This window comes from Oncorhynchus keta, chromosome 3, assembly GCF_023373465.1.
Source record: "Oncorhynchus keta strain PuntledgeMale-10-30-2019 chromosome 3, Oket_V2, whole genome shotgun sequence".
Classification (NCBI taxonomy): domain Eukaryota; kingdom Metazoa; phylum Chordata; class Actinopteri; order Salmoniformes; family Salmonidae; genus Oncorhynchus; species Oncorhynchus keta.
In genome coordinates, this window is record NC_068423.1 from 8601407 (window position 1) to 8620277 (window position 18871).

At 44.1% G+C, this 18871-nt stretch overlaps 1 protein-coding gene across 2 annotated transcripts in view; it reads left to right on the forward strand.

Annotated features, from left to right (window-relative positions):
• The window catches only part of kcnc3b (potassium voltage-gated channel, Shaw-related subfamily, member 3b), a 75721-nt gene that overhangs the window by 2093 nt on the left and 54757 nt on the right, over positions 1 to 18871 (forward strand). For both annotated transcript variants that reach the window (XM_035746897.2, XM_035746889.2), the window contains exon 2: positions 8913 to 9586. In XM_035746897.2, the coding sequence (XP_035602790.1) occupies positions 8963 to 9586 (624 nt within the window). In that variant the 5' untranslated portion in view covers positions 8913 to 8962. The remainder of the gene's footprint in view (positions 1 to 8912; positions 9587 to 18871) is intronic.

Consider the following 18871-nt stretch of genomic DNA (forward strand, 5'->3'; position numbering starts at 1 on the left):
TTAACGTCTCGCTATTTTACTCCTTTACTGCTTTCCCATCCCTGACTTCAATGGTTAAACTTCACATCTCATTTCTCATTTCTTCACCTCCCCTCTCTTTAGTAGCCTATAATCATCAGCCGGTTCAAAGGTCAGGGACCATATTCATTAAGAGCCTCAGAGGATCAGTTTAGCCTTTTCAACCATAATTAATACAATTTATATGGACGGGGACAGGGGACGACGACATAATCCTAGATCAGCACTCCTACTTCCAGACATTTTTTAAAATACAGACCCAGGGCTCTGAGCGGTAATGTACTGTTCCTCATTCCATCCCTAAATGTGACTCACACCGTGTCCCCCATCACTCCACCTTAGTGGTTGTAATGAGCCATGGAGGCCAGTGTCATTAATGAAGAAACTGACCAGATTTAATGTCGTGAGGGACAGATGAGGTACAGGGTTCAAAATTCAAACTCTACGGTCATTATGCTCATTTATTAGGGGGAGGGGGGTTGGATATGACTCTGGTGTACATGATCCTCCAATAGTATCCCTTGTTGTTGAGCTGTGGGTTAGTGAGATAATGGCTCAGTCGGGTTTGTAAGGGCTTGGAGCTAGCAACACCTGTGGGTTTTATTCCCGGACGGGCCACATATACCATAAGTCGCTTTGGATAAAAGCACCCCATGCGAAATGACGACAGTTAATGTTTAAACTGGTAACAGCACCGTTTCTTTCTCCCTTTTCTCTCTGTCACACCTGGGTTGTGTTCATTAGGCCCCACCGTAAGGAAACGAAGACAAGTGTTTCTTATTGGATACGTTCAAATAGTACCACCTGGTTTTACTCCGTTTCAGAGCGCTTTCTTCCATTTCGATCCTACTGAACATGACCAAGGCTCTGTTTGGCATTTTCTTAATGCCCTTTGGACTGTTACTGGTGTGTTTTCCTCTTACCCACCAAGGGGTGCTATAACATCCTATCTCCATATAGAATGCTTCGGTATTCTTACTCCCTAGTCCCTACACATATAATATGGCATGCTAACGGTGTCCACCCACTAGACTTTGCCGTTATTTATTTAATTTACTTATGCAGGGAAGTCTCATTGAGACCAACGCCTATTTTGCAAAGGTGCCCTGCTTCACAAAGAGCCGCAAACAATGCAAAGTCCACAGTGAGGAACTAGTGACACAATTCTTTGTGACACAATTATTAGGGTGCTACAGAAGGCTTTTATTTCTATGAGCTAGACATTGTGGACTTGACCCCTAGCTTTGGGCAGCACTATGTCTGAAGGACAATTGGTCAGCATCATGTTGATGCAGAGTTTGGACTTCGAGATTTGGATTCCGTTGCTGTCCGCTTGACTAGTGCTGAATCTCTAATTGCTGCTGTTAACGCTTATTTGTTTATGTCGAAACCTCCCACACAAGACTAAGTCACCACACCCTTTCTGAAGGACATTTGGCTCAGCACCCAAAGGGCTTTTGCTCAGCTCCGTTTCTAAATGTCCAATCCTCTATTTCAGCCTCTCTGTCCTTTGCCCATGGGTCTATTCCTGAATCAAGCTCATATATTAATCATTCATTTCCAGCCTGCTAAAGAGGAGATAACCGCTGTTCAGGGTATCTTTCAAAATGGAGTCTTTCATTCCAAAACAAAGCCTGAAGGGTTGAAGAGGAGTTATCCTTTGGAGGGGGATTTAGTTTTATCAATATGCACTAGAACCACTGCCCTAGGGGCTCGGGGCCCCTTTGATGATGTGGTTCTACATGGGGATTGGTCATGAGTGGCGCACCCCTGAGGTTGCTGCACTGGTGTCGCCGGGTAGATAAGCTAGGGCCTCTGGGAGATTTCCCAGAATCCATTTCCCTCATGCACGGTTAATTGATTGTCTTTTTTTAATGCACAGTTGGTTAGGGAATTGGTCATTGGTGTAAGCTAGCCTGATCGTTCCTTACGATGCCCTCGTCTCAGTGGACCTTGGCTGTGTGTTTCTTTGCTAATCCCGTGGCCCATTGCATACTCAGAAAAAGGTTCTACCTTAAACGATAAAGCATTCTTCGGCTTGTCCCTGTATCTTTTCACTCAACAAACGACCCTTTATTTCTTTCATCAGCCCTTGTCCCTGTCAAAGACTCCTTTTTTCTAAGTGTATATTACTCTCTCTCTCTCTCTCTCTCTCTCTCTCTCTCTCTCTCTCTCTCTCTCTCCCTCTCTGTGTTTCTCTCTCTCTCTGTGTATCTCTCTCTCTGTGACTCTCTCTCTCTCTCTCTCTCTCTCTCTCTCTCTCTCTCTCTCTCTCTCTCTCTCTCTCTCTCTCTCTCTCTCTCTCTCTCTCTCTCTCTCTCTCTCTCTCTCTCTCTCTCCCTCTCTGTGTTTCTCTCTCTCTCTGTGTGTATCTCTCTCTCTGTGACTCTCTCTCTCTGCTCACCTCCCTCTCTCTCCCCCACCTGCTTTCTTGTCCTTTCACATTTTCACATTCATTCATACTGTCTCTCATCTCTTGTTTCCCCCAAATACTACCCACACACCGCTCTCTTGCTTCTCCGATAGTAGAATAGCAGAATGTTGAGTTCCACCATTAAACACAAAGACAGTCGGAGGGAGAGGACATCATACGGTGACACTGCACTAAAAGGGGAGGTGACTGCAGTACTTTCCTCTTGCTGCAGTGCCTCCATTTCTCCTGATGGTGTCTCACCAGTACTGGGGAGTGTGAGGGAGATGGAAAAGTGGGGGAGGGTAAAGATGTAGAGAGAGAACAGCGAGAAACCTTGTGGTACATCCTTTGATGAGGAGATGGGTGGTGGAGGAAAAAACACACACGCACACACGCACACGCGCACGCACGCACGCACGCACGCACGCACACACACACACACACACACACACACACACACACACACACACACACACACACACACACACACACACACACACACACACACACCAGCCCACAGCCCACCTCCTCCCTTGCGCTTCAGCATAGCTGTACACATACATGTCTGTCTTTCTCTCCCCTCATTATTCCTCTTACCCATCTTCTGTCCCTCCCTCCTCTTAATGTGCTCTGTCTGTCACCCCCTCCTCCCACCCTGCTGTATATCCCCTCTAAGTGTTGTCCCGCTCCCTCGTTACCCCTCCCTCTCTCCCTCTCCTTCCTCACTTCCATTCAGATGCTTTACAGGTTTACCGAACCCCTGCAAGATTGCTCCCTCTTCTATCTCATCACCTGTTCTCTCCTCCTCTCCCTCATCCTCCGCTCTTCTCATCCCCTGCACTTTATCATCTCTCTCTTTCCCCTCCCTCTTTTTATTGCCTCTCTTTCATGTTTCCCATCATTGTTCATATATAATTCTATTCCATCCCTCTCTCTCCTCCATCCATCCCACCTTCTCACACAAATGGCTCTCACGTCACCTCTACCTCCCCTGCCTTATCCCCACTTTCCATTTCTTCTCCTTCCATTCCTTTTTCTACCAACCCCCCCTCCATCCACCGCCTCTCTCCTCCTCCTTCTATCACACTCTATCTCGTTCTCTCTGTGAATTGGGAAAGGGTTTTGCTTTTACCGCCAACCACGACGCTCATGTTCCGCGCAGTCAGCACTCCTACCAAATTCCTCCCTGCTTCTCTCCTCCTCTCCCTTTCTCTCTGCTTTCCCTCTCTCTCACAGTCTTCTCCCCTCCCCCTGTTCCTTTCTGCTGGTACCTCACAGTCGATGCGCCCCATAATCCCGCGCTCCCTCCCCCTCTTGCTGCAGTGTTTCTGCTAATATATATTAGCGTCAGTGCAGCCATCGTGCACGAGCAGTGCACCCTCTCTTCCTCTACCTCTTTCTTTCTCTCTATTTTTACATCCTCATTGACCTCCCCTTCTCTCTCATTCCAAGTTCATTATGATTAAGCAGCGCTTTTCCCTTAAATTGTTTACTTCATATATTTTTGAATGCTTTTGAATGCTTTTGTATGCAGTGCTGACACTCAGCCAGGTGAGCCTGTGTGTGTGTGTGTGTGTGTGTGTGTGTGTGTGTGTGTGTGTGTGTGTGTGTGTGTGTGTGTGTGTGTGTGTGTGTGTGTGTGTGTGTGTGTGTGTGTGTGTGTGTGTGTGTGTACGTTTGTGAAGAGGAGAAGTAGCTGTGGAGCGCAGGACACGGTGGCCAGGGCAGGTATAGCTCTGAGAGGAAGAAAGAGGGGGGTACGGTTCCTCCTTCGCTTTACTCTTGATCACTTTCATCTCTACCACTCTTTCTCTCCAGTCATTTTGTCTGTCCTTCTCTCTCTCCCTGTCCCTCGCTTCTCTCCCCCTCCCATTTGGGCACAAGTTCTTCTTCCTCCCCATAACCCATAACCCCCCACACACCTTTTTGTTGTTGTTGCAGTTGAGACGTGCGTAGCTACTTCAATACTGCGCTCCAAACACTGGCCAGCGTCGTCCGAAGCTACCCAATTATCTTGTTAACACGAAGCCCAGACCTACTATATACATTTTCCTTTGACAATGAGCATTGAGCATTTATCTCAAGTACTTATAATGTTTAAATGTAGGTAATCTCTTCCACAGGAAAGGTTTATTGATATTCTTGTAAAGTTGCTTTCTATTCCTTCATTAATTCTCTTGAATGGTTACATTACCTTAATTAACATGCTAAAATCAATATGTTCTCCCCATATGGTTGTATTGCGGAGAAAACATATTGGCTGGATAGGGTTTACCATTTAGCAATGTTGACAACTTGTTGTTGTTTGTGTAGGCTATTAATTATGACCAAATAGTAACCAAATAAACCCCAAACTCTACATAAAGTAAAACATTTTTCACTGCATTTTGAAGAATAGGGATTTAAAAAGTAATCATTGCTCTATGCAGATAGTTCAAGATTCTTTGCCCCCCACCCCCCACCCCTTGGACTTTGGGTGCACTAGAGTTGAGTAGAGCCCCTATCCGATTCCATGCATAAGAAAACTGCAGTGCCTGCTGTCCATGGTGCTGAAATGTTATCTCTCAATAATACCTTGGACTACGCAGATAGTTCCAGATTTACACTCCCCCCACCTTGGGGTTTGGGTGCAGTAGAGCCCCTGTCCCGTCCCATGCATAGGAAAACAGAAGTGTCTGCTGTCCATGGTGCTGAAATGGTATCCATCAACAACACATTGGCTTATCTGTGCAGGTATTTAAAAATAGAAATTCCCCCCTTGGACTTTGCGTGCATTAGAGTCAACTAGAACCCCTATTCCGTCCCATGCATAGGAAAACAGCAGTGTATGATAGCAGTGTATGCTGTCCATGGTGCTGAAATGTTATCCCTCAACAATACATTGGTCTATCTATGCAGGCTTTTAAAAAATAATAATTCCCCCTTGGACTTTGCACTAGAGTCATCTAGAATCCCTATTCCGTCCCATGCATAGGAAAACAGCCATGTCTGCTGTCTATGGTGCTGAAATGTGATCCCTCAACAATACATTGGTCTATCTATTTCATGCAGATAGTTTAAGATTCTCTATTTTCGTCCCCTGTGGGTGCAGTAGATACTCTATCCCGTCCCATGCAGTGCTGCTGTCCGCGGTGCTGAAATCTGATCGCTTAATTAACAATAGAAGTGCTTCTCTGTTGGAATCTCCCTCAGTTCTAAGATGACCGTTGGTTAGATCTCATTACTGGGTTTCTTTTCTGGTTCATTTTGTCAAAATAAGCCATTCCAAGTTATTTAATGTATCTTTCTTTCTTGCTTCAACTCTCCTGTATCTTTATATCGTCCTTTGAAATAGTCCATTTCCAACTGCAAGACATGCAGTAAACACACAAAAACAAAACACTGATATGATTTTGCAGTGTTCTTAAATTCAAAGTGCTCCTGGCATTTTTTGTTGAGCAAGCAATATCTGGCGTACTGCAGTGAAGACTACTGCCAAGTTTTACTTGGGCAGTCAAGACTAAGGAATTGGAATCCTGTTTTACCTATCTATTACTCTACTAGTACTTATTATTAGATTTCTGTGACGTATACATAGATCAACTGTCCCCAAATCTGTGTATCTTAAGTATCTAATGTCCTGTCAGTCTCTAATCCCTCTAAGTACTGTTCTCAGACCTGTGCTTATATCTGTTCCATATGCTGCCAGTCCATCCCATGCAGCAGCCTCTGATAGTTGGTAAACCTTACCTGAGTGGAGGCTCTCTTGAATTCTGGAATCTTTATATCTAGATAATGTTTCAAACAAAACACAAAACTAGAAAGAAATCAGCAGAAAACAGTCCAAATAGAAAAAAAGATTGAAAACAAGTTCCAAGTTAAAGATGCACTTTGGAAATGTCTTAAAAGTTGTTTGTGCTGTTGAGAAAGTTTAAAAAAAAGCTGAAGACAAGACATTGACTATGTTGTTGAAGAGAGAAAAAAATGCATCACGCTAAATGTAAATGGTTTGAGAAAAAGTCCCCAAAGAAATGAAGGGGTGATAAAATAGTAAAGAGCAAAGTGGGAGACTTTTTGAGAAAGAAAGAACTAAATGAGGGGAGAAAGGAAGGAAAGTGCGAGTGAGGAAGAAAGAACGCTTGAGTAAAATGCAGTGAAGAAAAAGAAGGAAAAGAGAAGAGGAGTGCAGAGGTGGGACGAGAGGGGGACACTGAGAAAGGAAAGAGAGAGTGTGAGATGAGGAGGAAACTGAAGTCCAGATTCCCCTTGAATGAAATGTGAGCCCCTTATGCGGAATATGAGATTGAGCGAACAAGGAAGAGAGAGAGAGAGAGAGAGAGAGAGAGAGAGAGAGAGAGAGAGAGAGAGAGAGAGAGAGAGAGAGAGAGAGAGAGAGAGAGAGAGAGAGAGAGAGAGAGAGAGAGAGAGAGAGAGAGAGAGAGAGAGAGAGAGAGAGAGAGAGAGAGAGAGAGAGAGAGAGCAAGAGAGGGGAAGGGAGGGCTAGAGATTGAGAGAGCACTGGAGAGCGGGTAGGATGAGGAAGAGGGGGAGGAAAGGGGCGTATTCCATTAGAATAGAAAAGGAGGTAAACAACATGCATATGGTTTACAGTATGCAGAGGCTTTGCATTGAAGAACACCTTTTCAGAAGGAAATGGATTCTACACTGACAATGCACTGCAATGTTGATGTGCTAACCTAGCGAGGAGCAGGAGAGAAAGCAAATAATTATGGCTTTTTACTGCAGTGGAATTCATTCACTTGTATAGCGCACTCTCTCTCCCTCTGCCTGGCTCTCATCCTCTCTCTCTCGCTCTCTGTCTCTCTCTCCCTCTTTCCCTGCTTCTCAATCTCTCTTTCTCTCTCTGTCTCTCTCTGCCTTTATCTCTCTCTCGCTGGCTCTCATCATCTCTCTCTCCCTACCTCTCATTCTCTCTCTGCCTCTCATCCTCTCTCTATCTCTCCCTGCCTCTGTCTCTGTTTCTCTCTGTCTCACTCTCTCTCTCTTCCATTCCCTCTAGCTTTCCCGTCCTCAGGTATTTGTTGAGCATCACTTGTTTTTCCCGATCTAGATTATTTCTATCCTTTCCGATTACTCCATTAAAAAGCTGATTTCTGATCTGTCTCTCACTCCCCACTCCTCTCTATTTTCCTCTCTCTCTCTCCCTCTCTCTTACACATGTACACACACACACACACACACACACACACACACACACACACACACACACACACACACACACACACACACACACACACACACACACACACACACACACACACACACACACACACACACACACACACACACACACACACACGCACATGGACACACACACATGGGCACACACACACACGGGCACACACACAAGGGCACAAACACATACACACACACATAAACACACACACACAGACACATACAATGCAGAAAACACGATTGGAACAGCATGACATAACCTTGCTTCAGTTGAAAGTAAAGGCAGTAGAGGGATATAGGGAAACATGGTGCCTGTAGCAGACTGATTGAGTCGATCTAACATTAGTATGGACACTACACTCCTGGGAAGCGATTAACACACACACGCATCGAATGCTGTGCCACCTAACGTCAGAAAAACATTAGGGTCTTAGAGAAAGGAAAAGCGAAGGAGCGAAATGTATCCCTGATGTGTTATGTTATACCTCCTTCAAATTCTCTCCCTCGTTCTCTCGTTTCCATCCCTCCTCGGATGCTCTCCTTCTCTCTCTCCCCAACGACCCCCCTCTCTCTCTCTCTCTCTGCTATTTGGTACCGAGGCAAGCAGATTGCAGTGGAGGGGATGGGGGTTCGCTCTGCTGGGGTCTTTAGTGGCCTAATTAGAGATACTATATCAATGAATTGGGAGAAATTAGAATCCTGTTGGAATCATGTAGAGTGTACATCATCTTACAGTAACAGCATCACGAGGCTCAAAATGGAACCAGTCGAATAAAAGTGATACTAGGAGCTGAAATATGAAATGGAAAATATTTTGCTTATAGCACATTCATAACACAACATGTATTTTTAAATGCTCACGCAGTAGTCCGGTGGTCTCCGTTTTTGCCTTGCTTTAAACTCATCTTATTATTCTCATATTTCAGCCTACACATTTGAAGTGTTTAAAAAACATCAACAGTATCATCAATGTTGAATCAAACATGTGACATTCCCCGCATTTCACTCATGTATTGATGTTAGTGACTGAATATAGACTAGGCCTACATCTCTCCTGTCTTCTGGTGAATATTACTTATCTGAACAGCCTTGATAAACCAACTTTACATTCAACCTGTTTTATCTTTTGAAATCGTTCTTTCTTATAGCCTAATGAACCGGCTGCAAGGTCATTTACTACACTCTATGCGCATTACATGAGGATTTATAGCAGCAACTGAAAAACGATTACTGTTTCTAATGTTCATATTTTATACATACATACCTTTCCTTTTTGCTAAAATGATGTCCCTTTCTCTACCCGCAGACTCCTCCTCCCTCCGTTTTCTCTCCTCCTCTCCCTCCCCCAGTTCTTCTATGCTCAGTTCGGTCTGCGTCTCCTCTTTCAAAGGGCGCAAGGGTGGGAACAAGTCATCCAACAAAGCATGTTACACTGCAGACATGACTTGTCCGTCGGAAAGCGAGAAAATCGTGATCAACTGCGGGGGGGTGCGGCATGAAACCTATCGAAGCACCCTAAAAACGTTGCCCGGTACCCGCTTATCTTGGCTTACCGAACCGGACGCCTTTAGCAACTTCGATTACGACCACAAAAACGACGAGTTCTTCTTCGATCGCCACCCATCGGTCTTTTCATTCATCCTCAACTATTACCGCACAGGGAAGTTGCACTGTCCGAACGATGTGTGCGGCCCGCTGTTCGAAGAGGAGCTGGCATTCTGGGGCATCGACGAGACGGACGTGGAGGCTTGTTGCTGGATGAATTACCGGCAGCACAGGGACGCAGAGGAGGCGTTGGACAGTTTTGAGAATCCCGAACCGGAGTTGCCAGAAGACGACCCAGCTCTACCAGGAGGCGCAGATGGGGACATGAAAAGACTGTGCTTGCATGAGGACGGAAGGAAAAAGACATGGTGGGAAATCTGGCGGCCCAGAATGTGGGCCCTTTTTGAAGACCCTTATTCCTCTAAATACGCCCGGGTGAGTGGCTCTTTGTTATGTTTGACTGCTTTAAATGTCATATTACATTTGTCAATTCCAACTTTGACCACAAATAGCTGAGTCGCAATAAGTTGTTGAAAGTTTATAAAAATGAGCTTCCCTTACAAAACAACCAGTATACGTATAGTTGACATGAATAATGCCACCTGAGATTTTCGTTCAATAAGCCATCATAATCGAGCAGGCCACTTCGGTAGGCTTTGACTTCCTTGACAGTTTGCTTGTGACTCACGGATGCTGAATAATTAACTGTGTTAGCATGTGAAAAAAATGAAAAATCGTATGGCTCCTATGTTAATTCCAGATCGTAGACTATAAAGTAGCCTAAGTGTTGATATGGTTTCGTTATGAGGGTGCTGCCAAGTCAACGAGTTGACAGTGATACTGATAACATATATATTTGAATCATAATCCACCAAATGTATGTTTTCATAGTAATATTGTCGAGATAATTTAGCGTGCTGTAACAGGTCCCAAACCTGCATCCAAACGCACTTTTTTCTCCGTCCCCCTCCCGTAGCCAACTCAAACACTCCTCATTAGCCTATTTGTGTCGATGCGCCTATGCACGCTGAGTTAGATTTATTATGTTATTTATTTAGCGCTCATTTGAGCCTTCATGCGACCTCGAAACTGGAACATAAAACAAGTCTTCTTTTCGTATTTCCCCATTTGCCCTCGGTGATTCTCATTTTTGGCGAGTGTATCTGTCCCCCATTACAGTGCGAGGCTATGATAAAGCCCCTCCATGCACGCTTTTCAGACCCATTTCCTAGAAGCTGCGTTCGTTTCAAATCAGCTGGTTCTCAAGCTAATAGTAACGAGACCCGAGGTGCCGAATGTAAAAATGCTTTTACCGTTTGATGATTGATTCTCTTTGATAGTGCAAACGTCAAACACAACATAATATACGGGTAGCAAGAAGAAGGATACAGGGTTTTTGATGAAGATGTATAGATTAAATAACTTGATTGAATAGGCTATGTTTCTTCATCCGCACATGCCATTATGAAATAACATGTAGTCTATGCTCAATTAGCTGGCCATACAGTTTGCTTTGTGTATAAATATTTTAAAATCATGCATGTTGTAAAAATCATGCACACTCCTATTGATGTTGAGTACCATACACGTTTCCTCGTTGATGACACTGCAAAACACTCCTCTTTAGGCACATACATACACGCACATACACAGGCAGACAACAGACAATACAACACCTGCAGCGCAAACATGTATAGATCCAAGTACCTGTACTGTATGTGCAAAAATAAGTATACAAATACACATCCATACACGCATGCACACACACACACACACACACACACACACACACACACACACACACACACACACACACACACACACACACACACACACACACACACACACACACACACACACACACACACACACATGCACGCTCGCACCCCCCCATCCTACACACACTGCATCTCTCTCTCTAGTCCAGTCTAACCTGACTGTAGAAACTACGCAACTGTCCACGTCCAGTATCTGGTCTCAGCACAGGAAGAGCTGTGTCTCAGGGTTAGATAGATATATCATCTGGATTGGGTCACCTGATCTTTCCCTTTGGCAGGCATTGGCTTTAATGTTGAATAACAGGAAGTGCCTCTCTATTGGGCGCTCCAGCCGATGGTGGAGACCACATGAGTAGGATGGATTCCTGACCGGCACTCCAGGGTTTCTTGAACCGGAAGACATGGGTGGCGCGCTTGTGACTGACGGATCTACATATGCTCAGCGATCAATGATCAGAGACATTATTCATAGTACTATTCAACGGGCTGTGTTTTTTTTTATTGCGCACGAGTGCATGTGGTGCATGGATATACCGTAGCACAACACACACACTTCTCTCTCTCTCTCTCCCTCTCTCTTACCCATGTACACACAGATAGACAGACAGACAGACAGACAGACAGACAGACAGACAGACAGACAGACAGACAGACAGACAGACAGACAGACAGACAGACAGACAGACAGACAAGCAGCTGTCTGTGCTGGCTTTTCTGCTGCAGTAGACACGGGGAGAGAAAGGAGGGGGAGCACCGGCAAGAGAGAGAGAGAGAGAGAGAGAGAGAGGGGATGATGAGAGAGGGAAAGGTGGAGCAACAGAGATGGAGAGGGAATAGATAGGGACGGGGATAGAGAAAGGGGGAGAAAGAGATGGGTAGAGAGAGAGAGAGAGAGAGAGGAAGGAGAGATATAGTGTCAGGAGGGCAGAGACAGAGATGGGGGTATCGCTAGAGAGAAATAGACATTGGGAGGTGTGTGTGTGTGTGTGTGTGTGTGTGTGTGTGTGTGTGTGTGTGTGTGTGTGTGTGTGTGTGTGTGTGTGTGTGTGTGTGTGTGTGTGTGTGTGTGTGTGTGTGTGTGTGCTGGATTCATCTTCCATCCGCAATGAAGGCTTTAGCAATCCAATCTGCAATGCAATCTGATATTTGATTGATTATCTTCTCTTTTTGTCTGCATTTCAATTCAGTATTTTTTCTCGCCCTTTACAATGTAAAGATGTTTAAACATGAATTGAGGCTTTGTTTTTAAGTGATATTATATGAATATTTTACCATCTCATTTGGTATTGACGGCATATGGCTCTGGATGTGGTGTATTATTCTACTATTGATCCCTAATGGCTCGAGATTGAGTTTCACAGTGCGATTAATCACAGTGTCATCACATAATTGACATTCCTTGATCCTAACTTAATATAACCTCAATAGAATTCTTGTTAACGGTGTTGTTTTGTCGCAATTTCTCCCGTTATCTCATTTCCAACAACAAAGGAGATCTTGATGTTTATGAACCGGTATTTTAACGATTGGAATCAGCTGTGGTCTAATTAGATTGTGTTGCTTGTCAATCAAGTTGGTCAACAGAACAGTGGTAATGTATACCCAATAGATTTCTGCGGAATGCAGTGTTTGTAGATATTCTAATAGCGTAAAACTTCAGTTAAACACTGAGTCCCAAATAGAGGCCTGTCCCTTTTAAAAGCCCGGTATCGGCACTCAATTCAGCAAATAAACGCCTGTTTCAAATAACGGCAGGTCTAAGTGAATTGTTTAAGAGTGAACATTAGCGAGTAACATAAAGATTGTGCGAAAGACGATTAATGAGAGCAAAATCATTGCAGTGAATGAGACATCAGTGTCTCATTCAAGAGGAGAGATGCAAAGAGCGAGAGAATGGTGCTGAAGCAGGACATCGGGAGTGTATGATAAGCAGCCTAGTCTTTGCAAGTCTGATCTGCGATGGATTTGTTATTATGTTTATACTGGTCATATTTGGTCATAATAAACAGTGTGGTAGTCTTTTCAACATTTTATTGAGCAAAAGCTGTGTGCATTAAGGAAATAGAGGCCTGGCTCAAATAGAAGCCTGTTTCCAATAAGCACCAGTTGTGTTCAGTGTAGAGCTGGGCGATATGGACAAAAATCAATTTCCGGATAAATTGCCTGAATTGATGCGATAATGATAAACAGGACGTTAAGTTTACAATATTAATGTTCAGCACAGTTTTTTTAAACTATCCTTTAAACTACGACTGTTTGTGACCATCGATTGTCCAATGAACAATCATCCATATGAGCAAACTTACATCATTTCAAACGTCACATCCCTCTAGTATAGGCTACTTATTGTAACAAACGATATCAGCAAAATACCGGTATGGTCGGTGGCGATCATTTTCGGTTTATCGTCCCAGCTTTAGTTCAGTGATTGAAGCAAATACACGGCCAGGCTATCAATGGAAGGTAGACACGGTGTGGAATTACTATAAGCGGCGAGCACGCTTTACTATGATATGCTATCACAGTTCTATCACCACGGCATATATCTGTGCCTGCTCTACCGATACAAGAACATACAGTAGAACCCAATAGAATGTGTTTGATCCTATTTCTGTTCATTCAGGAAATCACTTGCACCACGTCCATTGAACCTTTTTACTGCAGCAGGCTAAATCAAAGGTCACACAGCGTGTTTCTTGGTAGTCTGACACGCGTCTAACTTGAAACAAAAGTATACGCCTCACGCACACGGTCAAGGGCTTCAAAAGAAGAAGACACCCGCACCGCGTCAGATGTAGAGTTGAAATGTTTCCAGATTTGAGTTTGCGTCCCAATATTAACCTCATACACGTCACAGAACACTGGAAGATAACAAAACCGTTTGACATAGAAACACTGGATAAACCCAAATCATGTTGATTAAATATGTCATTCTGACAAATATGATTAACATCACACCCGTTGAGGCCACTAGGTCATTTGACTGCAGGAAAGGCCTACAACAAAAACATGACTTATGACAGTCATAGAGACATTCAGTTATTTCTCCCTCTACAGTGGAATGGTACGATTGTCCGTCATTAACGTATCTACTGGCATATCTCATTTGTGGTCTGTTATGCACATCGTATACATTATGAACCTCACCCATACCTTTTTTCACGCTATCATGCCTATCATGCCTATCATGGCTATCATGCCTACCCAAACCAAACTGTGCTGGCTCCTATTCACATTGTCCATTTAAAAAAAAAAACACGATTCAACTATGGCGGATGCGCAATCACTACAACTTGGTTGGGCTCAGTAGGCCTTGTCTGATACCCTCTCTCAAGCTTCACACATACAGTATGATTGAACCTGGCTGTGTTGGCTGTGTCAGTGTTGTTGGGGCAGCGTTGCGGCCTGGTTGAGGGTTCAGACCCCCCCGGTGGTTCATTGTTTGCTGTTCTTCTCTACTGTGTTCAGTGTCAGAGCGCAACCTTCCTGTCATAAACACAAATGTGCCCCAGAACAGGGTGTATCCGGGTAGAAAACACTGTGCTGACCAGGAAATAAAAAGGTAGCCTATTAACAGGGGTTCCTATAGTTAGAACAGTAGTTATTGGACAATATACTTGGGGCAGGGTTTGGGGGACTTTGCCATTATCGGTGCGGGGACATTGCGTTCGTTTTTCTGGGTACTTTGAATCTTGGAAGCTTGAATTCTCAAAGGAGTGAATGAGCGGATGGTATGTTTGGGACGGAAGTGGAGGTTTTCCTATCAAATATAATTGGTGTAGGTTTCAAAATTGGCAGTAGATTCTGAAAGCACTCGTGCTTCACACGCACCATATACAACAACATCCTCCTGTCTTCTTTTAGCGTAGACCGCTTGTGGGCTCTCTATTTCTGTACTGGGTCAGTTCTCATTTTGCGTAGTCGTGTGAGAGTTTTCCGCACCATTTTGCCCTGAAGCAACCACCTCCTACTCTGTGCAGTCTGGGTTTGTTTTGCGATACGTGCTGAACGGGACTGTGGATTGTCTGAAAGTCAGCCCATCATGGTGAGCCTCCCAGCCAATCATGGTGGCATCTCGTTCTTCTCCTCTCCTCGCTTCTTTGTGATTGGAGGAGAGCCCCAAGGATTCCTGCTGTGCTCTCCATTACATCACCATCCACATCAATGAGGGGCCCTAGAGCCAATGTTTCTGTCATTAAAGGGACCCACTCACTCAAGATCACAATGTGCTTCTCACTGTTAGAATAGTTGGGACTTGTCCTAAATGTGTGAAACTCAACGCTTTCCCCCACACTGTTAATGTCCCAGTGCAGGTGATGATATCGCGTAGAAATAAATGAAATAAAATAAAAGTATGTTGCCTTTGTATTGTGTAGTGGTTTGCTGAATGGAACGCTTTAAGGGGTGGTTTCCCCGGACACAAATGAATCTTAGTCCCGGACTAAAAAAGCTCTTTCGAAAGAGAATCTCCATTGAGACGGCTTTTTAGTCCTCTACTAGGTTTCATTTGTGTCCGGGGAAACCATCCCTTAAAGTGTTCCATTCAGCAAAGCACTACACAAGAAAAAAGGCAACATACAGAGGGTTTATTTCTAAGTGATATCATCACCTGCACTGGGACAAATGTGTCTTAAAATATTAAATAAATATCCTTAATCTTCCACTACACTATGATTGATTCTCCAGTGTGTTCATTCAAAACCTGATTGTAACGAAGGCCTCTCACTTCCATTCTTGCTCCCCCCCCCCTTATGAAATCCCTCTAAAAATAGAACGAGAGTAGCAAGGAGACGAGTCTTTAATCCTATTCTCTCTTGGCAGGTCTATCCCTCTGTTGCTTGCAGAATATCATCTGGCCCGTACGACCATTTGATATTAACAACGCTTTACACCAAACAGGTTGACGCCGAAAATAGCCCGTGACACCACACCAACTGTTTGGCTGCCAGGTGAACATGGGTTGTTCATTTAGGAGCCACTCTCAGCACTAAGCGAGTTTATTACGGGTACGGGAGGACTCATGGGAAGGGCATGACTAACGATTAGCAGACTTCCCCTTTTGGTGCACGTGTTTGGGAAAACCATCACGTTCGGTTTCTATTTTCCCCGACGAGGTGTTGTGCCCAGGTCTTCTCGTCTTGTGTTTGTATCAACCCAGCAATCCGAACCCCTCAATTTAGTGTAGTGTCAATGTAATACTATCTCTGTCTGTTGTTTGGTATTTTTGAGGATGGATGCGTGATATCGTGCCAAAGGAGAAAAGTGGACACAACAATCACGCGATTCGCATCAACACTTACTGTGAACTAACTGTAAACTGTAAACGTGCTTTGAAAAAAAAAACATTTTCGTTGTTTCTCAGCCTTGAACTTTTTCATCCTAATATGTATTATGTTTCACACTATACAAAGTATTTTGCGATGACAATGCCTGTTGCAAGAGTGCCCCCCCCACTCCCTCGCTCCCTCCCAACCTCCCTCATAACCACCCTACATCTGTGCCTCCCACCCCCATCCATCCATCCATCCCAGCCTTCATCATCCATCCCCTGTTACCTCCCTCCCTCCCTTACAAACTCCTCCCTTCCTCCCTCACAAGCTCTTCACCCCCCCCTCTGTCCTCCTCCGCAGTGGTAACCCCTTGTTACTTTCCGCCATCTCACTTCTCAAGCTGAAATCTGTTTGGACACCGGCGAGGCTGGAGAGTTCGGCTGGTGCCAGAACAGGATAAAGCGTTGCCCAACTGAATCCCTTAAATCCAGTCAAAACACGGGAGAGCGAGGGAGGTTGAGGACTCAGTACTGTACACACCTATACATGCTGTTGTGTTCGGTGCAGAACCCGTCTTTCCCCAACCTATTATTTAAGTCCCTCAAAGCAACCTCGAGGACGGAAGCCTTTAGAAACCACATTATCTTCGATGGAGGGCTGAAGAGCTAAGCTGGATGGCCTGCCCGCTTATCGATGGCAGGGAAAACACTTGACAGACAGAAAGTAGATGCCGTGCTTACCTCTTTAGGCAGTGGACTTTACGCCGACGAGAACTATATTATATACCTGAACACTGTACACACCTGCATACATGCACATTTTCTAATCTGCACACACTCCAACACATTAACCTTAACACTTTCCCCATAAACCTTCCTACTGCTTATTCACCCTTACGCTGTTCACATAAAACATGACCCGTACACCTCTTCATTTACCGTTACGCTGTACACGCCTGCAGTATGAAGTACACATAAATCATGAATCATAGTACACACCTCTGCCCATAAACCTTTACACTGTAAATGTCAGTGTACATTAACCAGCACACTGTAGCTACACACCAACAGCAAATACATCACTTACTGTTCTCAGAGTCCACATAAGAGTCCACATAAACCTTTTTCCACTGTACTCAGATATGCCAATAAACCATGGAGTACTGTACTCACCTATGCACATTAACCAGTACACTGTAGCTACACACACATACATCAGAACATTATACACAGAGCTCCACATTAACTTTTTATTCCACAGCTATGCACATAAACTAGTAGAATGGGTAGCAAGGTGCACATAAACCATTTGCTGGACCTGCAATTTGAATGCAGAATAATTCTCTGAATTAGGAAGAATGTAACAATTAGCCTAAAATGCCGAAAAACTAAAAACTGTTGGTGTTATTTAGACGGTCAATTAAATCTCAGCAATTATCTGGCACTCTTGAGTCCTTCTCAGTCGCCGTAGCGCGATTGAAATGTCAAGGTCATTTTCGATTGAGCCGACATCACCGTGAATGCGGTCTCCGCGAACATTGCCTTTAAAATTCTATCGCTCTGTAGCGCAGGTCTTCAGCGAGCCCTAAATGTTCAAATGTCAAAGAATGGACCTGTTGTCTTTAATATACGAGCTGTATTAGGGCTGGGTTCAATCCGTATCGCGGAAGTATCGCGTTGAAATGCCAAGGTCATTTCCAATTGAGCCGACATATGCAGTGTTCACCGTGAATGAGGTCTCAGCAAACGCGGGAACAATTCCTTTCAATTCCAGTCGAGCTGTAACGCGGATTCTTCGCGATACTTCTGCAATACGGATTGAATCCAGCCCTCAATTGTGTTACATCCATACATTGAAAAGACACACACCCACACACCCATAAATACAAATAATGGCACACATACAGACACACATCTATCCAATATATCGGAGACATGTTCATCTGCTTTCTCATCCCCATATCACCTTGGTTTGCCATAAAGCGGAGGTATGGGGCTGGAGGAATGTAACCACACTCAAACTCATTGATGGAGCTATGGATGCAAGAACTGATACTTGGAGTGAGTAAATATATACAGCACCAGTTGAAAGTCTGGACACACCTACTCAAGGGTTTTTCTTTATTTTGACAATTTTCTACATTGTAGAACAGTAGCGAAGACATCAGAACGATGAAATAACACACATGGAATCATGTAGTAAGCAAAAAAGTGTTAAACAAATCAAAATATATTTTATATTTGAGATTCTTCAAAGTAAGCCACCATTTGCCTTGATGACAGCTTTGCACACTCTTGGCATTCTCTCAACCAGCTTCGTGAGGTAGTCACCTGGAATGAATTTCAACTAACAGGTGTGCCTTGTTAAAAGTTAATTTGTGGAATTTCTTTCCTTTAATGCTTTTGAGACAATCAGTTGTGTTGTGACAAGGTAGGTGTGGTATACAGAAGATATCCCTATTTGGTAAAAGGCCAAGTCTATATTATGGCAAGAACAGCTCAAATAAGCAAAGAGAAACAACAGTCTATAATTACTTTACGACATGAAGGTCAGTCAATACAGAAAATTTCAAGAAATGTAAAGTTTCTTCAAGTGCAATCGCAAAAACCATCAAGCGCTATGATGAACCTGGCTCTCATGAAGACTGCCACAGGAAAAGAAGACCCAGAGTT